The sequence below is a fragment of the Poeciliopsis prolifica genome, unplaced genomic scaffold (assembly GCF_027474105.1).
Source record: "Poeciliopsis prolifica strain line A6 unplaced genomic scaffold, Auburn_PproV2 SCAFFOLD046, whole genome shotgun sequence".
NCBI lineage: Eukaryota > Metazoa > Chordata > Actinopteri > Cyprinodontiformes > Poeciliidae > Poeciliopsis > Poeciliopsis prolifica.
In genome coordinates, this window is record NW_026562421.1 from 2,670,083 (window position 1) to 2,698,082 (window position 28,000).

A 28,000-nucleotide genomic window follows, 5' to 3' on the forward strand; every position below is an offset into this window, starting at 1 on the left:
CTCGGTGGTCTGGTACTAATCACATTCTTTTTGTAAATTACATTTTTTAAGTTTTATAATTTGTGACATACAAAACTGTTAATTCAATTTCATAATACCTTATTTTATAAAATATAAATCTCCTTTATTGTTCTACAGTCGGGAAAAATTCAGTAAAGTAGATTCACACAAAGATAAAAATATAAAATAAACATGCAGAACAAAATTAAGAATAACTGTAAAGCGGGAGCAAAATTGCAATGTAAAAACTGCAGTTATGAAAAAATAATGTTCTTTAATCCAAAAAAATTTGCAACTACATATTAGTAGAATAATAAAAAAAAAATAGAATATTTACAACAAAATAAAAGCCCAAGTGTGATGTTATTTAAATTTATTTCACAGTGTTGGTGCAAAATTACCAAAATTTGCTGTGTCAGTTGTACAATGTCTGACATAATTACTTTTTTAAAAGTTTTTTTTTATAATTAAACTTCAGTTTAATGAATAAAATCTCAAACACTTTAAACACATTTCAACATAAACAAGTCATAATTAAAAAAAAAATCACTTGCATTTTTTCAAAACAGTTAGTTTTTTTTTTATTCATGGCAAAACTGTGCTCCTTTAATTAGTAAAATTATAAAATTAAAGTAAAATAAAAAAGTAAAATTACCAGAAATTTTATAAAATACCATTTGAATCCATCAGCAATCCACAGTTTCGGCCGCAGAACGCCTCGGACATCTAGATATTACTGCGCCGAGCGCAGCGCCGGCAGCGGAGGGATATCTGGACCTAATTACCGGGGGAGAAATCAGTTTATTGAAGCGCAGCTGGGATTTTGTTGTTTTTATATTAACTGCGCTCAGACAAAGAGGTGACGAACCAAAACTCTCCCTGTCAAGTGTGAGGTAAGACTTGTTAATGTCTGAGTCGATGTGAGATGAAAGTTGTCACGAAGTGAGTTTAGTCGCGTTGAGTCATTAGTCCCCTGCTGCTACCTGTCCGAGCGGAGCAATGACTCAAACTGTTGAGCTCATTCTGTCTCACAGTGACAGCTCGTGATTTCCTAGTGGAAGTTGCATGCTTTTGGATGTTTTTATTGTTTCACCATTCAGGCTGCAGCTTCAGCATTTTCTCAGTAAATTTCTGCTGCAAACCGCCAACATCTGGAATGTTTTCATTCAGTTTTTTTCCAAATTAACAAAGATAACTCACATGTGTAACATTCCCCCCCTAACTTGTTAATTTAAAGCTTATTTAAAAAAAGCTGAAATCACTTAAACCGGTGCAAAAGAATCAGTTTATTATAAAATACTTAAATGGCTTCAACCTGTTGACAGTATTTGCAGATGAGGAATCCCCTAATAATGAAGGCCATGTGCGGATTCCTCCCATTTTCTTTATTAAATAATGAAATGCAAGATGTTTTTTTTTAATATGTAGGTTCTTGTATTGCAAATTGTTTTAGGATCCATTTGAAAACTAAATCTGGATCAAAATACACTATTAGCAACTGCAAATGTAGTACTGCAGTATGTCAGAGGGGGGCGCTGTACAAAGTAATAGTAGCCGGACCAATATTTTGTTTCCTATCTTTTATATATCTAAAATCACGAGTGAGTATTTCTATCTCCATTTGCATCAAAACTTGCGTCTCAATTCGCTGATTCCAATCTCTTCCAAATGGTCGGTGCATTTTTCAAATGTTTATTTTGTTTGTCTGAGAATCCAGAATTTATCGGTCTTGAATGCTTGTTTGCCAGTCAGAGATGTCATGAAAAATAACTGTAAATGTTATTTTTATAAGTGTTTTTAAACATACACAACGTCAGTCCAGAAACTGATCTGTTGGATGGAAAAACAGTTGAAAGGATTTGCATGGAGAGGAATTACTGAAACTTATAAATTTATATGTATTTATATTATTTTTACCAGCAGGACTAAAGATTTGATATCAGCTAAGTTTATATATTAGAGGATCTTTAATGTTTAAGTGAACTTTGTATTTTCCTTCCAAGATGTAATCAGGTTGCAGATTCTTTGAGAGACTGTCTTTATTTTCTGTTAAACCAGATGAAATCCATCTGAATACTTTGACATAAAGTGAACAGGCCAAAGGGATTGCGTAGGACGCTCAGGTCTTCTTGTGTGAAGTGTTGGTTCCGGTTTCAAAAGCAGATGACTCTGTGTGAATCTAAACTGACTCATCCTGTCGTCTTCCCAGTGAGGCTCTGAGTCACTGATGATGTTGTCAAGCTGCTCGTAGCGTCTGATCTGCAGGTCGCAGCTTGAATTATGGCTCAAAAGTTTGTTTCGTTTGTACACAGGTGGACCGGTTTGAAAGTGTGCAATTTCTTGTAATCGTCCCCACGCAACTCCTTCATAAGCTGGTGGGTAATTATGGAAACTTTTTTTTTTAAGTAATTTTGGTAGGTTGGCCGATAAATATAATTCAATTGATCAAATGTTTTTTTTGTTTGTTTTAATTTAGCAAAATAAGGATTTACTTTTCTTCTTACCAATGCACTTGTTGGGTTTTGATAGTTCAGAGTGATGTCATTGCCCACAGGGCGGCCATCTAGTTTGACCACCATGTTTTACAGTGTCTATTTGCTTGGACTTTGAATTCAGGTAAACTCTAACAGAATATTTGGCAAACTGTTTTGTTCTTTTTTTTTTTTTTTCAACTGTGAGAATAAAGTCATAATACTGCAAGAATAGAGTCGTAGGAAGACAACAGTCAAAATAATGCAAAAATAAAGCATTAATTTTACCAGAATAAAGATTTAAGTTTACAGAAGGAAGTAATTTTGAGAATTTCTGCATGAAAAAACAATGTGAATGAGGAACGTTGAGCTTCTTGTGAAGCTAACATTTAGCATCGGTTTTACAGTTCAGGTCATTTCCAGCAGCAGGATTTAGAAGCATTTTGACAAATAATTATTTCACCTCAGATCCTGATAACAAAGTTTTTGGTCCTCATTAAAGAAACTTTTTTTCTCTTAATTTTTAGATTTTTTTTTTCTTTTTGGAAAAATTGCATTTTTTTCTGCTAATATGATTGTTCTTGTAATTAATTAACAACTCTGAGAAAGAATGATTGAATGAAAAAACACTTCTTATAAACATCTTCTGTAATTGAAAACAGAGGTGGAAACTGATTTGAATTTTTCTTTTAAACTCCACACTGGTCAAGTCTAACTGGGAGTTGGATGATTATATCCATTTTGTTTCTTTTTGTTATCGGAATTTGTTGTTTTGACTGAAATGGGGAAAATTTCTCATGTTTTCTTTTTATGGTGTGAAAACATCAAGTCTCTGAATCTGAGATAAACCATTGCTAACTTCCTGAGTGTTTTTTTTATTTTTGACATCATTCACTGTAGAAATAAAAGTGAGTTTATGTAAAGAGACAAAATAAAGGAAATTGTTGCGTCGGTCAAAGATCTTATTTCTGAACTGCTTCTTTGCTTGTTTCTCTCGTTTTGCTACAGCTTCAGAACAAAAGAGAAACTAAAGTTGCATTTCTTTCAGATGAACTCGCCTCCACCTTTTGGTTTGTCACTTAACACTGAAACCAAGAGAAGCGTTTTGTTGTTTTTCTTTCTTGGGAATTCCTCAGGAATCCTGCAGGCTGCAGCGTCCGGGAATTTCTGAAGACGGTTTTTTTCCTTCAGACTCACAGAGGAGTCATGTGTTTGGGATTAAACTTTCATATTTAACACTGATGGGGCTTAGTATCAGACTGACACGTTTATCAGTCTGATAACATATTTTCCTCCAGTATTTGATAATTATGGATAAAAACAAACAGGAAGTAGTTTAATAATGGTTTAATCTGCCTGTTGAAGCACATGCAATGTGTAACTTGGATTGTGGCTGAAATGGTACATTGTGGTGAATCTCATTGAAATGATAAACTAAGTTAGTAAGTGACTAACACAGACACATTCGAAGCTGTACAAAATGATGCATTTTATTTTTAATGGTGAAATGGTTTTGGCTTCACTTGGTTCTAATTCTTTAATAAAACAGAATCTCATATTAAGCAACAGGAAGTTGAGTTTAGCAGTTAAAAGTGCTTACTGTTTGTATCTGGTCAGTAGATTTGTGTTGTTCTATTTCCTCCGATGTTCTTTTTTTTAAATCAGGTTTGGTGTAATTTTTTAAAAGTGACCTATTATGATTCATTGAACATGTTAGGATAGGTCTATATGCTACACAAAAGATATTCATCACATTTATGGACATAATCATCGTTGGATAATGAGGTTCCAGTCAGATTGATCTGTTTTAGAGCCTTTGAATCCAAATAAGCTGCTGCTGGCCACTCAAGGTTTGCACTCGCACATGAAAATGGCTACAAACAGATGCACTAATCTATAACCCAACATCTTTGTAAAGCATTAGTAGAGCCTCCTGCACAACCAAACAAATGCAGTAAGTGATTTTTGAGTGGCAAGTCAACGACAAAACACTTGTCTCTTCCAGTAGTCATTGTACAGTGTGTCACAAATCATACATATTGATATATCGCTTATTTGTGTTTACTAATACTGAACACCTGGGATGGAGTCAATAAGCAATTTACCCTTAGGGAAATAACTTGAGATATATTCTGAAAAAATAACAAATAATAATGATAAAAAACAGCTGATCAAACATGCTGGAGTTCAGCGTGGGCTGCTCGGTATCAACCTGGGCTTTTCTAGAGTTGCTAGTTATGGCACAATATCCACGAACTGGAAAGCCACTTAATGACCGGGAGGTTTTTGAAAGTTTTCCAGACCCCAGAAAACATGAACATATTTCTAAAAAATGGCCGGATATGTTTATTTTAGGAGGTTGGGATGTTCTTCGAAGCAGTTGAAACCAAACTGCAGTGTAAAAACATTAAAAAAATGTGATTTAAAAAAAAAAAAATTCTCTCCATCAAAAAGATTCAGAAATGGCAAATATTCTGTAAAATTATACTGAAAATCAAATTTTCAGTTAAAACAAATGACATTTATGCCACCACTGAGCAAAAACGGCCTGAAACTGTCGGTTGTTTCACCCTGGTCTTTGTTTTTTACTGAGTTTCTTTTAATGCTGGGGGAGGATCGTCTCCGTGTTGAGTAACTTTGTGATTGCTCATGATTTGACCCGACTCGTCCTCCAGTTTGGTGAAGTCAGCTGGTATTGTGAGCGAGTCACATCCTGCAGACTGTTGACCCTGTGAGAAAGTGGCAGCCAGGATTCGCTCGGCTTCCTGGAATCCACAGTGGGATTTCCCCCCTCCAGACCTCCCACTTCCCTCCTCCTCCTCTCCACTTCCTGCTCCACTTGAGTCTTTGTCCCTGCTCTGCCTGCTTGTCGCGCTCCCTCAGGTCATCCTCAATATTAGAGGGGAGAAAACACCTGTCAGGTGTAAGCGGTGCTGCTCTCCTATTGGCTGGGAGGAGTTTAAGGGGGGCTCGTCACATTTCCCTTTAGGGTCTGAAGTGCTGGTTAAAGCAGCGGAGGAGGAAATGTTTTAGATCTGGACTGGTGATCAGAGCGAGAAAACCGTCAGAAATAACCTGAGGTAGGTGGATTTGTCTTAGTATTTAGCAGCTGCTGAACATGGAGGCAGTTTCTGCTTTGTTTATAATCTCACTCTGACGTGAATCATTCACAAGATTATCTGACTTCATTTGTGTTTATTTTACTGTCAGGAGCTTCAGGCAGAAATTTATGTTGGTACTTGTGACTGACTTTTTCTCTTGAAACACAATGATTAAAGAAAATAATTTGACAGTAAGTTAGGTTTGAAATCATCAGATTTGGGAAAAGGATTGGGATCCCAGAGCGACTGGGAGAATTAAAAAGCTACTTATCAACAGAGATGCATGAAAAACCGTTAAAATGTTTAAGAACAAAAATTGAAAACTAAGCTGACTTGTCGAAACATTCTGGATGGTGACATAAGAACATTTTTTAAATTCTATCATTGTCCATTTTTCTACTTTTTGTTTGTAAATTTCCATATTTGTAATACTTTTAAAAATATGTATATATATATTTATATATATACCTGGTTATTTGTATTTAAACATTTCTATTAAGTGTGTTTTACTACTAGAAATTATTTAAAGGTATTGAAATTATAGCGTCCATCCTGAAAAACGTGAATTATTGATATTGTTTTTTTTTTTGTTTTTTTATTATTTATATATAAAAACAAGCTGGAGGGATTAATGACTGAGCTGCTTTCTTTGGTCATCAAATGTTTAGTTTAAATGTTTTACGGATTCACTTTAATTTATTAGTAGATTTCAGGTAATTAAGAGAACAAAACATCAATTTTAAATGTTCATATCAAAAAGTCAAACCAGGAAGTTTCATTCATTTCTTCTTTGCATTTCTAATGAAATGTATCTTTATTTTCTCAGCCTAAAACATGTAAGGCACAGTAAATTGGAGCTCTTCCTTCAATAGTTGACCTGCTGAGTGACGGTACCGGTACCGACCCGGTCAGCACTGTAATTTCCTGTCTCATTGTTTGCTTCATCACTGTGAGTAAAACTCAAGCGATGACGGTTAGCCACTGAAATCTGCGTGCGGTTGCTCGCCGGCGCCCTGCAGGCTGTTGCAGACGAGGTGAAAACAGGCAGAGACTCGTTTCTTTTCTTTTTTTTTTTTTTTGGGTCTGGTGAAAGTGTCAGCAGGTTGTTTTTGTGACGCAGCGGGAGGTTCTGCTGTCTGGTCAAGGCCCGGACTGAGCACTGTCACGCAGGGAACAGATGGTCGCTCCACGCTCTCTATTGACTTTCTGAGCCGCTGCAGGCAAATATGGAGTCTGGCTCAAAGTATCGATTCAACACATCAAAGTCCAGAGGATCCTGCTGTTTAAAGCCCAGTTCAACCACGCGAGGAACAGCAGCTTAACGATGTAAACGTACTGGTAAACATGCTATTATGGAAAATATATAAAACTCTATTTGTGAAACATAACTTGGAAATGATTGAGTGAGTTTTAGGCTGCTTTATTCAACCAAAACGATTATTTTTACAGAATTTTTGCCAATTCTGATCTTTTTTTCAACTGCTTCTAAAAATCCAAGTTATATATTTAGTGGCGCTCTGCTCGTCTCCTAGCTACCCAAGCTGAGTTCCATTCATGTTTGTGCAGGAGGCTCTACTAATGCTTTTCAAAGATGTGCAGTTGCAGAAATGTGCATTTGTTTGTGGCTATTTTCACATGGGACTGTAAACGTTGGATTAGGGGCGTGGCCAGCAGCAGCTTATTTGCATTTAAAGTTACAGGAGGCCCTGAAACAAGTGATTCTGATAAAAATCTCATTATCTGAGAATGATTTTGTACGAAAAATGTGGCAAACATGTTTTGTATAACCTGTTCAAGGAATGTTAAACTTTAATGGGTTGCTCCGTTTTCCTCTGTTTCAGAACTTTTTCCTGGACAGACTACAAACATGGCCTCCGTCGCGCCGTTCAGCCGCAGGCAGTGGACATCGCAGTCACTCAGGGTCACGGCCAAAGAGCTGTCCATCGTCTCCACCCGGGGGAAAAACACCGCCATCGCAGAGCGCTTCTCCAAGTAAGTTCTCCTCATGGCAAGACTTTTTCCCCACTTTACAAGTGAATTAATCTGCCAGTGGAACTAGAACCTTTCCATCAATGTTAAAGAATTATTGACTTAAAAGAAGCTCGTTTCCACTGAAGAGCTACTTGTTTAATCTTATTTCCAGTTTACTAAGATATTTGAGCAGAAATACTTGGTAAGGTTCTGTTTTGGCTGTGTAAACTTCTGGTTCTGATCCGGGAGTTTAATAATTCATCAGCAGTTGAACCGTCGCGTCGCTCTGAACTCATCAGCTGCTGAAACCGAATCGGATCCTGCTGCTCAGCTGCTTTCACTTCCCTGTTTGCTCAGTTTTACAGAGTTCATCAACACTTTCTATTTTAAAACAATTTTGTTTCCTAGTAAATATTTTGATATTTTTTATGATATCAATCTGGCACCATTCAAGCCTCTCCAGCTGCGTGTCAAGTTGCTTCCCGACCTGCATGTCGGCCTGTGAATGAGTGCATTTATTGTTTGTTTGTCGTCTTATTTAGCTCTGATTTCTAGAAGAACAGTGGCTAATGTAACAATTTCATCAGAGTCAAGAATTAACTGATCTGGATAAATATGTTAACAAAGCAAAAATAACTTGTCTAAAAGTTGTAAACATCATTCGGTTTATCTGTTCATCAGTTTGTTTGTCTGCAGTCTGGAATTTGCAGATGCAACATTCAGACATTTTGTTTATATCTGAAGAAAAAAAATGGGGTAAAATGTCGCAACTCTGGATATTTTAAATCAAGGAATGCACTGGAGCTCCAGATTTATCATAAATATATTTAAGTTCATCTTGATTATTTAATTAACTAACATGGGTAAACTTCATTTGATACTTGTGACTAATTAATGCAATAGATTTAAGTTCGACCACCTGATGTTTTTTTGTGTGTGTGTGTTTTTCCACTTTGTGTTGTAATCGTGCGGTATGGAAAATTAATAACGCGTTGACACACTTTTGGAAAAATCCTAAAGTTAATAATGAGGACCAACAGTTGACATATTTATTTTAATTTGTGAAATGATTTTGTGTGCGTTTTATTTTAGAAAACCCAGTTTTCGGTTGAGAGAGAAACGCGTCATTTTCTGACTATATTTCCGTTAACACCGTTTATCCAGACTTGGAAATTACTTCAGGCAACTTTTAAAAACTTTTCCGTTATTTTAAAAAACCTGCCTAGCAACCGGTTGCTCCAGTTTCTCGGGTTTATAAACTTTATTTTGTAGAAGTGCTTCCTGTTGGTGCTTAAATTGGCTGCAGTTTATGCTTTCGGCCACTAGGGGCCACTATTGCTCTGCTTGCGGATGCAGCAGTTTGTATAAAACCACCCGAGAGAACTGTTGCTTTAAATATTTTATTGGTTTGTGAGCAAATTATGAGACATGGCGGTGCATTAATCATTTTAGAGCAATTAAAGTAATTTTTAGTTTTTAAAAATGTTACTTTTTTAACTGTGAAATCAGCTGTCTTTTTCTAAGCATTCAAATGATTCCTTCAAATGTATGTAAAATGGTCATATTATTTTAAGTGGTCTTTATTTGCAGTTTTCAGACAGGTACATGTCAAGGACTATTGGCCTCCATTTGAATTTAAAGCGGTCGGTGAAATCAGATATTACTCCATGTTTCTTGAATTTTTAATTCAAATAATGAAAATTAAAGCTGCTCAGTCATCCATGACATTCACAAAACCTCCAAAATGCATCAGCTGGAAGAAATCTAATCTAATCAAATAGAAATGTGCAGAAAAACAAAGTTGGCTGGAAAAAAAATCTTAACAGCTGTCAAGTAATGTAAATATTGGCCACATTCACTAATAAACAGTCCAGATGACGTCTTTACGATAATAAACATGCAAATTCTCTAACAGTTGCACAATATATTCAACTTTAACACAGCTTAAAGTTGGTGTTCTTTCTTTTTTCTTTTTTTTCTTTTTTATTTGGATGGTTCCTATAGTCTGGAAATGATCTTTGGATCAGCTGCTTCTGGTCCCCATTGTCCATTAATGTCTGCCATGTTGTTGTTTTTTTCCTCCAGGTACCAAATGGCAGCAGAGGAAGGAAATGCAGAGAGGAAAAAAACGGTTGGTGATTGAATCGACACACAGCTTTTGGACCTTTTAGCTTTCTGAAGTGAAAGTATGTCAAAGCTGAATAACAAGACGAACGGTAGATCAGGGATTCCCAAACAGCATTAGCTTCTGGTTGGAAACATAATTTGTAAACCTGCAGAAAATGACACAACATATTTAAACTATTATCTTTTTTTTCCTCACTGTTCAATAAGGTCGCCTCATCCGGTCTGATTTTAGCTCTTTGTTCTCAAACATGCATCTTCAAGATTATTGTGTATACAACATGTTTATTTTACCTTTGTTCTGTATGCAAAAATATCAATCAGAGCAATTTAGGACCAAAAACAGTATATTTTTATTATAGCTTCCCTTTTCTAAGGTCGCCACTTTCAAAAACCTTTAGTTTTTAGATGACTGATAAAATTATAACCAATAGTGTTGCTTCAGAAGCAGCTGATGACGCTCAAAGTTCAACGACCTCGGCGTCGCTGACTCCTAGCAGCTTTTTCTTCGACGTGAAGCAGAGTTTCTGCGAACACAAGCTGCTCTCCGGTTTGTTTCCACCGTAACAAGATGGCCGCTTCTCTCAACCTCTGGTTCTGACTCACCCGGCTGATTCACATCAGAGTGAAAGCCGTCCTGAAACGGATCAGTTTCTGCACACAGCGCGCTCGGCCTGTGGGCTGTCGGCTGAGCCACAACCAGCACATTGTCGGGTCACCTGAGGTTTCGGCTCACAAGCAGCCGGTTGAACAGTTTTAACCAGTCGGTTTTAATTACTGCTACAAAACTCTTGAGCTTAAAATACTTTTCATAGGTCAAAGTACTACAGTAGTTGCACTGGCAGATTATTTCACTGATATAACTTGGGAAGTGGTACTTTATCATCAATATGAAGGCATTATTGCAACACTTTATTTGAAGGGGTGCACATAAGACTGACATGACAGAAATAAGACAGACGTTCATAAAGAACAGGCGTTTATGTCATTTATGACAGTGTCATGTTAATTTTATGCACACTCCTTCAAATAAAGTGTTACTGGTGTTATTTATTCTAAACAAGCTGCGATATCTTAGTTATTTGTGAGCTACTTTAGTTGTTTCAGGTGTAGTAAGATATTTGCACCAGAAAGTAGACCAAAAATACTTGGTAAGATTTAGTTTTTTGCAGTGCAGCGTTGTCTCACAACATAAACATCAATGAACTGGAAGACTCCTTAGAACCTGATTTATGTGCATACAGATAAATCACCTGGTTATCAAAACAACTTAAGGTTTAAGAGGTTGCAGCTTCATTTTGTTTCAAATCTTCAAACGACTTCAGATTAACTCGGTTTGTGATTTATGCATGCTCTTCTTGTCTGAGTTTATGTTGGAGTTTGGAGAAGTCACAGATGAGATGTTGATTGATTTACTTTTTTTTTTTTTATGAAAGTTTAGAAAGCTGCAGGTTTTCTCCATTTCTACACAATCTGTCTAATCTCACAGCAACAAGTTTATTTAGAGACCTAAGTCTAAATGGAAAAGGTTTGCTGCAGATGTTCTACATGCTGCTGTCATTGTTGCATTTAACTTTGAGTTTACGTTTGTTTTCTGACGTTTGTCCTGTCTGAAGCCATTGTGTTTAAATTAAATAATTTCCAAAGAAGGATTACCAAACATCCAGATTCAGGATCTTTGCTGCTCTTGGAGTTTTTCTCCAGTTCCTCCTCCTCCCCCAGGTTTCCAGTGTTACCTTTTCCTCATTTCCTGGACTTTTTTTTTTTTTCTTTTCCTCACTGACTGTCTCTGTTTCTGATTTTCTCCCCATCCCCGCCTGCCTTCACCTCCCCCGCGCTTCGGTTTCCTTCTTCCCTGCGTGTTGTAGGGGGTGGGCGAGTTGCTTCATGCTGCTTCATTCTGATCATTTCTCAAGCCTTTCACATCTGGGGCGACTTGTGGCGTTTTCCTGCCACAGCGTTTTACACGACCGCGTCGGGAACCGGACAGCCGGGCGTCCGCATCACTCGCAGGTTTTACATCTCTGCTTTCCATCTGATAGAAAGTTTTTCCTCCTTTCTTTCTTTTTTTTTTTCTAATAAGTCTTGCAGCTGCAAAGTCATGCTGAGCAGCTCACAGCTTTTTTTTTATTAGACTTTTTTGTGGTTTCTGTTTCCTCTTGTCTTTTCCTCCTCTGCAGACTTTCTTTTTCGCAAACTCTGACAAAAGTTTGAGCTGATTTTAGAGAATCAGGTGGTGAAAGTCCAACGCTGATGCACATTATTGAGCAAGCTGAACCCTGGCGCCTGGATTTCTGTCTACAAAGGTTTGGGTTGATAATGAGTCATGATGGACCGTTTTGTTTGTTTAGCTGGCAGAGAAAAAAGAGCCTCTCCGCTCTGTTTGAGTGTGTGTGCATCTGAAAGTTGTCTTTTTAATGCTGCACAGCTGTAATTCAAAGCTGATATGAAGACTATCTGGTTTTGTTGATCTAAGAGATGCTGCAGCGTCATCTGATCACTGCTAATCTCCACATCTGCAGGCAGAAAGTCTTTGTGCGACATAGTCAGAGGAAACAATACAGACCGTTAGCTGAGTTTGCTGCAGAGTAAAGTATTTTAACACCGTTTTTCTGCAGCTTTTAATGGCGTCCAGATGAGCAGGAGAATTAAAAAGGCCAATAAAAGAAAGCAGGAGCATGTTGGGGATGTTTAATGCTCGCTCATGTTGCAACACAACCTTCGGTGTGTTTTCAGTCGGGGTTTTATGGGACTGCACCAAGTGTTGAAGTGTTGCAGAAATGTGACGTGGAAGTCGAATTATTCATGGGCTCTCTGTCAATCCGGCGCAACAAATTGGGTATTTTTTAATTTCTGTTTAGATCCAGCTGTTCTGAGGAAAAAATGGAAGATGGGAAAAGTTTGATACAGCGGCAAACCAAAACTGAGTGCACTAAGTTTTGGTTTGTGCTGTGGATCTCTGCAGCTCCTCCAGTCTGTTGGCAGCTACTGGTCAAGAACGCCACACATTTTTTTTTTTTAAACATCGGGAAGGAGCTTGACCTTATTGTACCCCTCCTGTTGTAAAACATGGCGGTGGCAGTATCATGATGTTTGGATCTGGGCTGAAACAATTTCACTTGTGATTTTATTGAAATAATTAAACCAACTTGTAACCTATTATTTAATTGGAGTATACAGACTGGAAAAAAGGCTATTTACTGAAAAATCAGGATAACCAGAGCAGTAATTAAGCCAAAAATGTACAAAAAGTAAACATTTTGCATTTAAGAAATAAAAAAAATACTTTCTAAATGCTCTTAAAACTTTGTTCAAAATCTATCAAATCTCCTATTAAGCACCTTTTGCTGTCTATTATTTCTAAAAAAAAAAAATCAACAGATCATAAATACACTGTTGAGTTGAACAGAAAGGGATTAAATTGTCATGTAGAAGTTTTATATTTTTAGTTGCAAATGCAAGCTAAAGGAATGCTATGTTTAAATTTTAGGCATTTTTTCTTAAATAAGGAACTGAATTTTGTTTCTAAATGCACAATAAATTCAACAAGTTTACTTTGGTCAAATTTATTTTTCTAAAATGTAGAAATGATTGTTGGAGCTGCATCTAAATGCATTTCTAATAGTCTATCCAATAAGCCTAAGTGGTTAAATGTGCCATTTTTCCAATTAGAATAATTGATTGCTAAGGTAATCAATTATTCCAGCTCTAGTTTGGATGTTTTTCTTCAGCAGGTGAGCTGATCAGAGTTGATTGGAAACATGAATGGAGCTAAATATTGACTCCTTCCAGCAGAACGACAGCCTTGAATCTAGAGCTACAGTAGTAGCCTTAGTTTAGGTTTATATCAGGTTTATAAATTAACTTTCAGCCTCTTCTGCTGTTGATCTCGACCGGTTCTGGTAAACGTGTGTCGACACGGTGGAGATCGTACAGAGATCCAGGTTCTTATGAAACATTCTTGAATGATGGAGTTTGAGGGCGAGTTGCAGCTGGTCTCAGGTATTTTGTTCCTGATTTTTCTGTGTTTAGTTAATGGGAAAACTTTGAAGGAAAGTTGTTCTTTTGCACTTCACCATTAATCTGTCGGTGTAGTTTTAAAAAAATAACCCTCTAGTTCAGGAGTGTCAAACGCCAGTCGTCAAGGATCGACGTGCCTCTGCTGCACCACACCTGAACAGAATAATTAAGAACTGAACCACACAGGAAGGAGGTAATTAAGCCATTTCATTCTCGTGTTTTGTACCTGTGGCACATCTAAACACTGCAGGACAGCGAACCTTGAGGACTGGAGTTTGACACTTGTTCTCTAGTTGGATCAAGTTTGATTCTGCAAGGTTTTGGAATAATTCATGTTTTCACCTCTGCTGATTCACATCAAGGTTGGATGACATGACTTAATCTTTTTTGTTAAATCCACATTAGATCAGATTTTAATTGGTTTTGGGGTTTTATTTCTTTCCCAAAAAATTTACAAATTTATAAAAGTGGCTTTTATTTCAAACATCTCTTCTGTTGATAAGAGCAGGATATTACAAGAATATACTTATTTTAGCAAATAAAGTTGCATTTTTACCCAAAAAAAAACATCAAAAAGTTATTTTAATAAGTATTCAAGATCTGGTGTAAACATTTTTTTCCTAAATAAACTCTTCTTTACACAACTGTTTCAAAATCCTGCTAATAATTTGATGCTGATGTGTTTGTAGCAGCATGATTTAAGTAAATAATGTTGATAAAAATGTGCTCATTCTGCTGGCAGATTATTTCATTTATAACAAGATATTTTCCCGTCGTATTAGTAAAATAATCTGCCAATGAAACTAGAACTTTTTCATCAACATTAACTAATTATTTACTTGAATCCAGTTGCTATATCTTTGCTGAAAAGTTACTTATTTTATGTCTACCAAGATATTTGCACCATAAACAAGACAAAATCACTTGGTAATATTTTGTGTTTTTGCAGCCTTGGAGTTAAATCCTTAAATCAGATGATGCATAACAAAGTGATCTGATTGAAGTGGATGTTTTGTTGCTGTCTGCAGGTTGTGGAGCCTCTTCCATCCTCACTGTCTGGTGGAAATCTGAGTGTTTTAAAGAAACGTTGGGAGCAGCAGCAAGCCTCCACTTCCCAGAGCCACACCAGCTCATCACCGCTCGCCAAACCCACGTCCCGTTTCCAGACCCAAACGAAGGTCCTGAGAGCCACAGGATCCTCTCTGGAGGTTCTCCCCGAGACCGGACCCGACCCGTTGACGGAGGAGGCCGAAGACCCAATGGAGATGGAGGCGAAGGCCAGCAGAGACCTGCAGGAGGCCGCAGCAGCTGAGACGTCTGACATCGAGAAGCCCAGCGTTCCCATCAACAGTCTGAAGATGATGTTTGAGAGAGGAGACACCCCAGACAAGGCGAGTCACTTTCCTGCAGTGAGGTTGACGTGAGCGCATGTATAAACTTAACGGTGACCTGATATGGTCGAAATACTTTAAAGTTTTTTTGGTTTTTTTTGATAAAATTATTCTTAAATAATCAGATTTTAATCTGGTCAGTTTACGTTTACACTTGTATAGTGGCACACAACTATACAACCGTATGTGTTTGAAAAGCAAAAGTAGAGCCTGCTGCACAAGCAACAAGAATGCAGCAAGTGATTTCTGGATGATAAGTAAACAACACGCTTGTCTTTTCCAGCAGCCATTGTACAGATGTCACAGCAGGAAAACCAGCTGTGCTGGAGCTCAGCCTTGGTTGCTAGATAACGAGCTGAGCTGTGCTGGGGTTGTTGGGTAATGGCGCAGTGCCTTCTGATTTGTGACATTATATTCAGAAGGTTTTTGAAATGGCTCTCTTTTCCCAACCATAAAAAGACATCAAGTTATTGCCGAAAATTTCTTCTTCTTTTTTTTGTTTTTAAGTACTGTTTGTAGAAGCAGTAGAGGCCAAAATAGAAGCTCAGTAAATGTGGTTAAATATATGAATGTTTACTTTTAAAATTTCAGGTCACATTTCAACTTTTCCGGAGTGACTTTGTAAGGAAGAGAATGTAATAGTTATACATTTGAGTTTAAGAGACCCAGGTAAAACAGCTCAGGTCTCACACACTTTAAAAAGGAATGCTACAATCCAAAACAGATCAAAACTTTCATCCTTTCAAAGCAACATTTTACAGATGATGTAATGCTTCATCCGGCTTACAAGAGTCGACAGGAAGCCATTTAAAAAGTGAGTCGACGGGCGAAAGTTTCATGTTTTTCTGAAGTTAAAAATGCAGTTTAACTTCTTGAAGCAGCACTACTATTTTTTCCAGAGGTCTACTCTTTCCGGTGTGTTCATGCTTTTGGTCACATGGTGCAGCTTCGCTGCATGCCCCTCTGCTTGAACACACACACCCTGACTCAGCTGACAGCCAGCATCTCGGACCGACTCCTGCTTCACGCTCCCTCAGGCTGCTTTCTGTTGATTGTTGAGCATAAAAAAGGAGGAATTTACCATCCGGTCATGCATTTTCTTTAAGGCATTGCAAAATGTTGTACTAGATGTGAAAACATGGTGCAATGCTGGTGGTTTTTCTAACTTCTGCAGCCGGTCGGCCGTCGCTCAAATAAAGTCTTGATTAATCAGATAAACAATGCATGACGTCACATGCATTCATCTTTAGTCAGATCTTTTATTCATATCCCCAGTCTTTCCTGGAGGTTTTCCTTTAGCTAAATTATTTTTTAGGTGTATCATAACTGTAGGTTACATGGGTTTCTGAACTGGAAAAGTCTGCAAAGTTTTTGTTAATGTTGCAGTTTGATGTCTTTTCCCTCTAAAGCTTAATTATTGAAATCTTTTCTTTCACCTGTCAGTTGTGAACATTTCCACTCCAGGGTCCAAAGTCAGGCTGATTCAGTAGATGGCAGAAGGTTTGGAAACAGGCATCAGCAAAATGTGACTCAAATACGGGGAATTATGCCAGTTTAGCCTTATAGTTGTTTTAAAGCAGTTATGGTTTAAAAACAAAGTACTGTCCCACCAGACTGTATAACTGTGAAACTGGAATGTTTTCTAAATAATTTTCAGTGATTTTTGTAAGAAAACAAAAAGCTACAGCTACAGAAATGACTTTAACACAGTAGTTAGTCTTTATATCTTATGTAGTCACTCCAAATCAGTGGTAGGACCTGCTAACACTAAAGCACTAAACATAAATCACTATATGCTAGAAACATTGTACTTAGCTAAGGTGCTAACACCCACCGTGTATCAGTGACTTATGTTACCTCAAACGGGTCAAACTTACTACATGCGTTTCAGGAAGTGATTCTTTGGAACAGACTTTTCACTCGGGATTTCAGTTTTATAGTGTGCATTGCTAACTGTCAATTTTGCATGCAGCACAATAATAGATTTTAATCTGCAAATGGAATAGTCTTCACCCTCTTCAAAGTAAAAGCATGAATATTAACCTCTTCAATAATTCTTATGTCGAAAACAAAACCTTTTTATTGAGTTAAAAGTTTACAAAACAGCCAGGTAAACGTCACTTTGGAATTAGAGCAACAAATAAAACCTTTGTCTTGATTAAAAAAAATAAAATAAAATTTACAAGTTTTGTCAACAATTTTGGCCCTAATCGAGTAGAGTATATGCAGATGATACTTTAGTTTGGTCATAATTTTCTTTTCTGACCGTATTTTACCTCCTGACTCCTGTTTTCACTCTCCACATCCCACCAAACTCCCGTGAAGGCTTCTGAAACATTAGCTGGGAACACGCTGCGGGGTTTGGGAGGCTTTTTGCTAAATGTCTTTTTTGGACTCCATGATCCAGATCAGCGTGTGCAATCGACACAATGGACTCCACTGTATGACCGAACCCCTCTGCTGCTTTGTTGAGCTTCAGAGGATGGATGATGTAATGCTGCAGGCTCATGACTGGAGACAGCTGATCTATTGCCTCTTCAGACCATCTTCCTCCCCCTCCAAAGGCCAGAAAAGCCCCTCCTCCTCTTCCTCATCATCGATCATCCCTGAGCTTCTCTCCCTCCTCGTCAACCTAAACCCTGTTTCATCTCACCGGCCGTCCCTCCCTTCTGATGCTGCTTTTGGTAGCACCAGAAACTTCTCTTTTCCACTCTAGTCTTGTTGAATCAACCTATCGGTAGTTATGAGAGCATATTGGGGCAAGGAAGGAATATTTAAATTAGGACAGTAAAGTAGTAATCAGTGATGGCATAGTTACTTTAATCAGATTATTGATTACTCCTTGATAAAGTAACTTGGTTAGATTACCGATTACTTGATTTGGAGAGTAACAAAGTTACGTTAAAAGTAACTTTTTTTAGTTACTTTCAGCAGCGCTGCACCACCTGTAAACATCACATTGATCTTTGTCTTTACTGAAGAGATAAAAGCAAAAGTCTTAAATGTGTTTTCAATTTGACATTTTTGGCACTAATGACAGTTAGAATGTCCCAATTATTTATTTTTTTAAATATAATTTTGGTAAGATTTTGTTGTTGCAGTGAACAAGTGAAACTAGAACCTTTTCATAAATATTCGACACATTAACTTAAAGCTATTTCTTGCTGAAAAGTTAAAGTTTTTGTCACATTTCAAGCGTGCTCAGATATTTTGAAGCTACATAAAGAATAGTTGAGCTTTGGTGTTTTTGCAGTGTGTTTGGTTAAATCAACTCGTTTGATCCTGGATTTTGCAGCTAAGATCTTGTAATCATTTTGGGAGCTTTCGGCTTGCTTGGGTCCAGACTCTTCGTCTGCTCTTCCTCCTCCTCTTATCTAAACATCCCTCTCTCGCCCCTCTCTCTCTCTGCATGGAGTCGGCAGACGCTCTGAAATTAATTGACCCTCCTCCCTCCCTGAGAGACCCCATCTCCTCCCCGCCGTTACTCCCACAGTCGCACCCGTACCAGCTGCTCCTCCTGTCCCACATCACTCCCCCCATAGGATTCCCTCTAAAGCCGGTTTTATTTTAATAACGCCACCTCAGCCACTCCCTCCTTTTGAACACCTGCTCCCCCCGTTGCCTCTTCCTCCTGGTCCAACGCAGACCGTAACCCACATCTCCATCAGAGCCACAGCGACCCGCTTCCTCCTCGCCGCTTTACCTCCTGCTTTGTCTGCGCTGAAGGTAGCTATCGTGTTTCTCTCTCAGGTTTATGATTTTCCTTCTGTAAAGTTCCTCTGTTGGACTTTATCAGTTGTGTTTTATCTGGGAGCATTGCTGCGTCTGCAGACTGAACTGTCCTCTTTGTTGTGGTTCTGAGTTAACTGTGTGTTTATGTGAGGCTGGGAGCGGTCTGTCTGTCTGTCTGTCTGTCTGTAGCAGAGCTTTAATGGGGTTCGGATTAGCATCGGATCCTTTGTCTGGCCGGTGCTGCTTGTTTACACTGACACCCCCCATGTGTTGATGCATGCAAACCATCATCAGACCCCTGCTGTCGGCCCAACAGAGCTCCACCCGGGCCTCTGGAGGATCAGCCATCCTCTGGAGTTGATCCATTGTTCTGGCGTTGTCTTCAGTTAAATACCTGCTTTAGATCTGTTGTTGTCCAGTCATTTCAAATACAAAGCCAAAAAATACAACTGGACCACTACAGACCAAAAGAGTCAATTTCCACCAAAAAAAACGCAGACATTTTCTACAAAGAAAACAAGAAAATCTGAGCTCCGAAACAGAATCATTATTCAAACCTTTTTTCGAAAAGCTTCTGCATTTTAAAAAAAAAAAAGTTTTTTTTTTTACTCCAAAATTTTGAGACTTTCAGAAATGTTATGTGGAAAAAAACTTTGAAATTTCAAGTAAAATCCTTGAAAATTGTTGACTTTTGAAAAAGAAATGTTTACAATAATCTCAATAATCTGTGCTCATTGCTATATGATGTGCTGTAACAAATGGCTTTTTTTTTCTTTTTAGAAAATCAGAGTTTGAAATTTCAAATATTTCGAGCTCAAATCTTTTCTTTTCTAGAAAATTTCTGAGAATCAAAACATTTGACTTTTTTTCCAGCTAATGTATTTGATGCTGTTGACACAAAATGTTAGAATTTAAATTTGTATTTTCTTGTATTTTTTTCCTCCTTTTGAGACGAGAAAACACATTTTTAAGAAAATTTCCACTAACCAAATAATTATTAATCTACCGATCAGATCATTTCACTTTAGATTAACTCATTAATAACCTTCTTCCCTTCCTGCTGAAGGATTTTTAAGGACACAATATCTATAAATGTATTTAAAAATCAAACCATTTATTGATCTGAAGATGTGACTCCGAAGCCCTTCGTGTTGTTGGTCAACATTCGAAACCTGACAGATTCTTCCCTGCTGACCTCTTGACCCGACCTCGTCAATCGGACTGACGATTCCTGAAACCAAAGCCGTTTGTACTTTTTTCACTGTGTTGAAGTTTCACTGCTGAACAGCAGAGAGTCGAAGACGAGCAACAAGCTGCTCTGCTCCAGACAAGTTGACGCTCATCCGACTTTGATTATGCAAGACGTACTTTCACCTCCAGCTCATCCATTTCTTCCAGCCTGACACGCCGCAGCCTGCAGACGCCCTCAGCGCGCAGCTCAGGTGTCCAAACCAGAGGCCTGAACAGAGATCAGACGCAGAACGTTGCCTTCAGAGGTCAGGGGTCAATCCTCCCTAGCGAGTGTCGGACATGTGATGCTTGTGGACGGAGGATGAGACGCCGGTTTGCTCTGTTGTGTAATCTGAGCTGCAGTGTTGGACGGAGGCCAGCACCAACACCTCGGACTGCTTAGTCTCACCACATTAACCGTTTCCTTTTTTATTAGCAGAACGCTGCATGCACAGCTTTTCTTGTTGGGTGCATGCCTCAGAGACATGCCCGGTTTTCCATTAAGTTGCACAATATGAGCATTTTAATTCAAGCAAATCAAAGTCAGAGTGCTGGGGAAAAAATGAAAATATGTTGTGAAACTGTGAGCGCATTTTGTGTAAGAGTATGCAGTGAGACTGTTGTGAGTGCATATATATGTATGTATGGGTGTGTAAGAAAGTAATATTTTGTGGTGTTTAAGTCTGACAAACTGCTGCGAAAACAAAATCCTGCCAAGCATTTTGGTTTAGTTTCGAGTGCAAACATCTTAGGACACTTGAAATAAGACAAAAGTAACATACAAGTAACTTTTCAGCAATGAATAGGAGTTTGTTTTAAATCGATACTTCCTTAATATTCATGAAAAGTACCAGCTAAATGATCTGCTAGTTGACATTTTATATCTGATTCTTAAATATTGATGAAAATGTACTAGACTTAAAACTAGCTCTTATTTCTTGGTGGAAAGTTACTTTAAGTTCTGGCTCATTCCAGGTGCACTAAGATATTTGCTCTCAACAACTGACCAAAAAGATTTTCCTTCTGCAGTGATTTGAACGAATATTTAAGACTTAAACGCACAAACCACAAACTGTTTGCTGAAATGTATATATGTGCTCATGTATTTATTTTTTGGGGGGTTGAACTAAAACAAAAAAAAAATGTAATTTAGGTTATTTGGGTCCATCTCAGGACAGATGGGGCGCCTGTGACTCTGAGCTCTTAAGGGGATTAAAGCGGCTTGGTTTGAACTGGACCAGCAAACACTTGACCTCACCTTTGTTGTCCTCGACTCTTTTGCTTTTTATTTTTTTCCCTCTGTCTAATTCTGAATCAATCTGCCTGGAAGGGCCGACGGAGCCACTTCCCGTCTCTTTGCTCAACTGACTGAAACATGTGAGCATCAGACGGCTGCCGTCGCCGCTCGACTTGCCGTCCAACGTCTGACAAGATCCTGTTTTGTTATTTCAGGGATCCAAAGAGCAGACGAGTCCAGGAAGCTCCGGTGGTAACTCCTCCAACATGGACCAGCTACTAGGAGGTACATGGATAATTGTTGTTAATCATCATTGTTGCTGAAAATTTGACCCTAAAATATGCCACATAATGCTGCACATTCAAATAATGACTGTTTGCAGTTCTTTATAATCCATTAAATGTTTAGAAAATCTGCTGTGCATAATCATTTGGAACAGTGCATTTTGAGATTATTTTTGAAAAAGTTCTGCTCTCAAAGGGAACTTTGTTCAGTAAAATTTGATTTACACTGTAATAGTTCATGACTTGAAAATTATACTGACCATCATTTGCATTGGCCATTGAAGAAAATCTGAGAAAATATCACTTGCATAGTAATTTGGAACACTGTATAAATCTTTGCACCTCCAGAAACCACATTATTCTTTTCACTTTGTGGCACTTACCAGTAGAGCTGAAACTGCTCTAAATATCTTTGGGTTTTTATCTTTTTTTTATTTATTTATTTTTTCAGCAAATATTTTTTTATATACTCCATTTAATGATTAATGAATTACTAAATTAGTTTATTTCAATAACTGACTAATCACAACCAGCAGGGCTGAAACTGCTCTTTATATATATATATATATATATATATATATATATATATATATATATATATTATATATATATATATATATATATATGATTTTTTTTTTTGTCAAATGTATTTTGGAATGGACGATTAATCCAGCTAATCGATTAATCGTGAGCTGAAGTATACAGATCTAATATGAGGCCGTTTGCTGAAAAAACAAGAACATTTTCAGCTCTACTGATTGTGATGAATCTGTTATTGAAATGATAAACTAATTTAAAATGAGATAACTATTTTGATAATCGATCAATCAGGGCTAATACGATTAATCGCTGCAGACCTTGTTTCTGTCGAACTCTTCCCAGGACATTTTTATGTGCCTACAATGATCCAGTAAACTTTTCTCCTGAAGGTCTGAACGTTTTGGAAATCTGCTCTCCTCACTTCCTTCGGATGGATTACATCCTTCCCAAAATTCAGGAGGAGGTTCAGAGGTGACAAATGGTGCTCTGTTATCAGCAGATTGCTTAAAAGTGGACAGGAAACAGCCCAAAATCCTGCCTTCTTCTACAACTGCTGACCTTGTGTTCCTGTTGGTGCTGCACTCAGTCTGAACTGGGAGGAAAAACAATATCATAACCTTGTTTTTATCTTGAGCAGCATTCCTGACGGGATCTGAACTGGGGGGGAAAGAGCAGATGAATGTGATGTTTTCCATGCCTGAAAGGGAGAAACTGGAATGTTTTACTGGTTTAAATGGATAAAACTGGAGGTGTCAAAGTGGTCTTAATCTAGCAGACTAACATTTTTATTCCTGTGCTTCCACAGATGGAAGTCTTGCTGAATCCACTCCTCTCCGTGACAGGATGGCCCTCTACAAAGCTGCCATCTCCAAACAGGATGTGAGTACGCATGTTTATCCCACTGGTGCCTCCAAAAGCTACTGGTATGTTATGGAGAAAAAAATTAATAATAAACATCTGTACTGAAAGAAAAGAAACTGTCTAAACTGATTGGGGATTAAGCAATAATTATAAGGGATCAAATAATTAACTCTTTCCTGGTGGTTAAATGCTGCTTATTGTGATAAAATATGATTATTAATAGGATATAAATGTAAATGAATATTATTATATCCAACCAGCTCTGAATTATTACTACTAAAGCTTTGTGGCAATTGTTCCAGTTGAGCTTGTAAAACAAATTATCTGAATAAACTAAAAGGAAGCAAGTTTGTTCTGTTTTTTCCTTCTTTTTTGGCAATTACTGGTTGAAAGGTTAGCCGCGAGCTAGCTGAGCTGAGGGGGCGTTAGCCGCGAGCTAGCTGAGCTGAGGGGGCGTTAACCGTGAGCTAGCTGAGCTGAGGGGGCGTTAGCTCAGTCTTTTTATTCTACTGATTTGCAAAAAATGTAAAATGTTTGCCAGACAATCTTAAAAAACACATTGCATGCATAACATTTTGAATCATTTGTAGCTGAAAGAACTGAATTTAATTAGAAAATTAGTTTTCTGGTGTGGCTTTACATCTTAAACGCATGCACATGAAGAGGCGTCAAAACTGTGTAAAATTCATCTTTGTTTTTTTTCTTTTTCATTAAAAAGTGCACAAAAGGGACCACGAGTATTTACCCCATGTGATCACTTGGTCACACACATAGTTTTCAGGAAACATCATGTTCTTCATGATGCTAATTCTTCATTATTCAAGCTAAACTCTAGTTCACATCAGTGTGAGAAACAGATGTTTCATGTGGAGTATTTGGTATCTGAACCTCCTCTGTCCTCTTGCTGTCCTCTCAGAGCGATCATCTGGACGGGTTCGCTGGGAAACAGAAGGAGAACGTCCCTCCATGTTCTCTGGAAATTGTGAGATTTCAATCTTTCCACCTCGCTTTAGCTTCTCTCTGCACTGCAAAAACATAAAATCTTGCCAAGTATTTTTGTGCAGTTTGCAGGGCAAATATCTTCATACGTTTTAAAATAAAGCAAAACTAACTAACAAGTAACTTTTCAGCAAGAAGTATAGGCTTCCATATAAATAATTCCCTAATATGCAACATTGAAAAAATGTGTTAGAAGTGAAACAATCTGTCAATAGAACAAGTATTTTCATCAATTTTATTTACTTAAAACAAACTCCCATATATTGCTGAAAAGTTACTTCAATAAATCTTGTTTATTTGTATAGCAGCAATTCAAAGTACATTATTATTATATATACAGTGGATGTTTTCTGCGTTAGTCGCCTGTCTGGACAGGTCAGTTGTGATGTTTTTATTTTATTTTTTTATTTTTCAGAGTCCAGATTCTGAACCAAACGGCAGGAGAGCCTTTACTCCAGACAGCAACGGTAATTCCACTGCATTGTTTTGAAACTGTTGCGACATGGAAACTGTGTGAAAATCACGCCCCCTGGTGGTCATTCTGAATTATCTCATTGGTAAATGTGTGTCCCCTCAGGCTCCGGTCCAGGGACTCCATCCTCCGGTCAGAAAGACTCTTCTCACTCAAAACCCCCCAAGGTGAGTCCACTCAGGGAACGTCGGGCAAATAAGTCCAACGTGAAGGAAGCCAATCAAAGCAAAATGGCAGCCGACTGGATGTTTTCTGTGTGCAGAGCTTCCACCTGCCTGTGAGAGAAACCTGTGTGTCGTGTCAGAAGACGGTTTATCCTCTGGAGAGGCTGGTGGCCAACAAGGACGTGTACCACAGCTCGTGCTTCCGCTGCTCGCACTGCAACACCAAGCTGAGGTGAGGCTGATGAATCACAAGGTTTTCTGTAACTACGATACAGTCGTAACCTAGAAAGTTCAAATTTTAAAGAAACTGCCACATTAGGACCTGGAGGTAGAGTTTGTAGGGCAAAACTACACCTGATGGACTCGGACTGGCTGGGAAGCAAAATGGCAACATTTTCACTCTGCATCATGTCAAACCTGATCCCCTCCACACCTGCGGGGGGCGCTGCACCAAGAACCATGAAATGACACAAAGACAAAGACTTCCTCGAATTTGTTAAACTTTTTGAACTCAAAAATGTTCTACTTTATTCCAGAAATTTTGAGATCTCAATTTTGTCAAATCAAACTCAAATTTTCTTGCTCCAAAATTTTCTGACATTTCTGAGTTTGAAAAGTAAAATTTCCTACAAAAACTGAAATTGAGATTGAAAATAATTCTGAGGTCCAAAGGTTGAAAATTCACAAGACAAAAACCCAAACATTTTGAGATTCAGCTCAGAAAAAGGGAAGTTTTGAGTTTGAAAGTTTGAAAATTAAAAAAACACAAAGCAAAAAAAAGAAAAAATGTCTGAGCTCCAAAAGTAAAAAATTGGCCAGAGGAAAAAAAATATCTATAAACTTTGAGATTAATTTTAGAAATGTCCAAGTTTTCTTTTTTTATAGAAAACTTTAGATTTTTCAAACTCTGAAATCATCTTGTTTTTTTCTAGAAAATGTCAAATCTGAAAATTTTTAGTTTTTTTATTTTCTAATTTTTTCCTTTAATTTTTGTCTCTTTTCTGCCAGTTTGGTGAACTACGCCTCGCTGCACAACAACATCTACTGCAAGCCTCACTTCTGCCAGCTGTTCAAGGCCAAAGGAAACTACGACGAGGGCTTCGGCCACCGGCCGCACAAGGAGCTCTGGGAGAGCAAAGGCGAGGCGGACGAGGCCGTGGACCGGTCCAGCCCCGGGACCAAGCCGAAGGCGCAGAGCCCGCCGTCGGACCAGTCCAGCCCCAGCGTGGAGGACTCCCCGCTGGCCAAGGTTCTGGTTCTGACCGCCACCATGGAGGCTTTGGGTCAGGCGACGCCCGAGAAGACGGACAAACCCGCGGAAACGCGCCGCCTCAAGATCTCCTGGCCTCCCAAAACGGAGCCGGAGGAAGCGCCGGGCCGCAGCGAGGCCGTCGCTGACGCCGCCGCCTTGAAGCCAATCAAAGCAAAATGGCCGCCAGAGGAGGAGGAAAAGGAGGAAGAGGAGAGTCGAGGTTCTCCTTCGCTGCTGCAGAGCTCCTCCCTGAAGGAGCGCAGCGCTGCATTCTCACGCGACAATCGCAGCCAGAGTCCCGCCGCCGTTGAGGACAGCCCTGAAGACAGCTGCGTGGACGTCCAGAGCAGCTCTGGCGAGGAGATGAAGAGCGACGCAGCGGAGGAAGAGGAGCCACAGAAGATGGAGGAGGAGGAAGAGGAAGTGACGGCCGTCTCCTCCCCCGAAGAGGAAGTGGAGGCCAGCCGGTCGTCTCAGGACGTGGGATTCTGGGACAGCGATGAAGTTGAGGAAAAAGGCGAGGAAAAGGAGGCGCTGAGCGTGGAGGAGATGATCAAGAGGAACAGATACTACGGCGAGGAGGAGGAGGAGGAAGATGAGGTGGAGGATGTATAAAGTGATTTCTTTGTCTTCTACTCATCGTGTGCCTCGCTGAACAGTCTGAACCACTTCCACTAGAGATAAACTTCTCGTTTTAAAGCATTTCTTCAAATTTGGTGAATCATTTTTAAATTTTTGGGACGACTTGTTTCTATTTCACTAAAATATTCAGTAATCTGCTTGAAGCGCACTGCAAAAACAAAATATCACCAAGTATTTTTGGTCTTGTTTCAAATGGAAATATCTCAGTATACTTGAAATAAAACAAAACTAACTCAATAGTAACTTTTCAGCAAGATGGAGATTATTTTAAGTCAATAATTCCTAAAATAGTACATTTTACTTTTGAAATTTTTCACACATATTTGGAACTAGTTGTTTTTTAACCAATATTAAGAAATTAGTTACTTAAAATAACGTCAAATCTTCCTTAAAGGTTACCTTTATATTGTTTTTTATTTCAAACATACAAACATTTTTTTTTTTTTTAGAAATTAGACCAAAAACACTTTAAAGATTTTATGTGTATGCAGTGTATCAGTTCTTATTGTGGCGGGTCGGTTGGATTCTCAGACTCAGCTTTCTGAATTCGTCTTCGTCTTTTGTCACTTTGAATCTTTTGTTTCTATTTTTAAAAATTTATAACTGGATGTAACGATGATGGTTTGTTTTTTAAAGCCGGGGTTAGAAAATCTCCAACTGTTGCTGTTTAAATAAATTGTTATATACGAAGTCATCGTGTCCGAGTTCTGATTAAAAAGTCAAAACTTTTTCACAAATCGCAACTTTAATTTTGCTGAACTTGAGTATTTTGGACAGTTTGGCTCCTAAATGCTTAACATTTTTTCTCTGCAGATAAAAGGTAATGAGCTTTGTGACTGAAGATGAGAAACAAATTGTTTGGATGGTTTTCTACTCTTTCAGCGCCCTCTGTTGTACAAACTATGCAGTTACAAATGCAGCAGTTTATTCTTACTCAGTTAATTCATTGTTCAATAAAACCCTAGTTTTTCTAAAAAAAAAATTAACAAGGATTATGATGGGCAGAACTGCTGACTTGTTCACAAAAAGTATGTTTTCTTTAAAAGAAGCCGTTTTAAAAGAAAGTTGGGTGGAAGGAAAAAAGTACACAAGCAGCTTTGATTGTTTTGGAAGAGATTCCTGAAAATCCAAAGTTCAGTTTTTCAGGAATTGAGAATATAGTGAGGAAGTTAAAGCAAGTCGGGGTCTGTGGGCCAAATCTAGCCTGCCATAAGTTTTTATGTGGCTCTCTTGGCTAAAAATCTGTAAATACTTTGAAGCTGAAAAACAAATTATACATTCAACTTTTTAAATAAACAGTGATTCTTTACTGACTACACTTGAAGTGAAAAAATATTTAATATTTTATTAAAATGTGTATTAAATTATATATTTAATACATTAAATACATTTCTAATATTGAAAAATATATTCAAACAAATGTTTAATAAAAAATAATCAAATATTAATCACATACCTTGGTGTGATTACATCACTAAACAATGGAAACACAAGGAATTTTAATCAAAA

The 28,000-nt window shown here is 38.1% G+C and overlaps 1 protein-coding gene across 5 annotated transcripts; it reads left to right on the forward strand.

Moving 5' to 3' along the window:
• The first annotated feature begins 765 nt into the window (after nucleotides 1-765).
• Nucleotides 766-27,181, forward strand: lima1a (LIM domain and actin binding 1a). 5 transcript variants are annotated; one of them, XM_055056874.1, is made up of 12 exons: nucleotides 766-893; nucleotides 2,313-2,375; nucleotides 7,414-7,564; nucleotides 9,629-9,674; nucleotides 14,716-15,078; nucleotides 21,493-21,562; nucleotides 22,907-22,980; nucleotides 23,879-23,944; nucleotides 24,377-24,428; nucleotides 24,539-24,600; nucleotides 24,696-24,829; nucleotides 25,606-27,181. In XM_055056874.1, exons 3-12 carry the CDS (start codon nucleotides 7,440-7,442, stop codon nucleotides 26,462-26,464), a joined length of 1,851 nt encoding a protein of 616 aa, XP_054912849.1. In that variant the 5' UTR covers nucleotides 766-893; nucleotides 2,313-2,375; nucleotides 7,414-7,439; the 3' UTR covers nucleotides 26,465-27,181. The 5 variants fall into 5 exon arrangements, with proteins under 5 accessions (XP_054912849.1, XP_054912848.1, XP_054912847.1 ...); XM_055056873.1 differs by lacking the exon at nucleotides 2,313-2,375; XM_055056872.1 differs by lacking the exons at nucleotides 766-893; nucleotides 2,313-2,375 and adding an exon at nucleotides 5,327-5,551.
• Nucleotides 27,182-28,000: the final 819 nt, after the last annotated feature.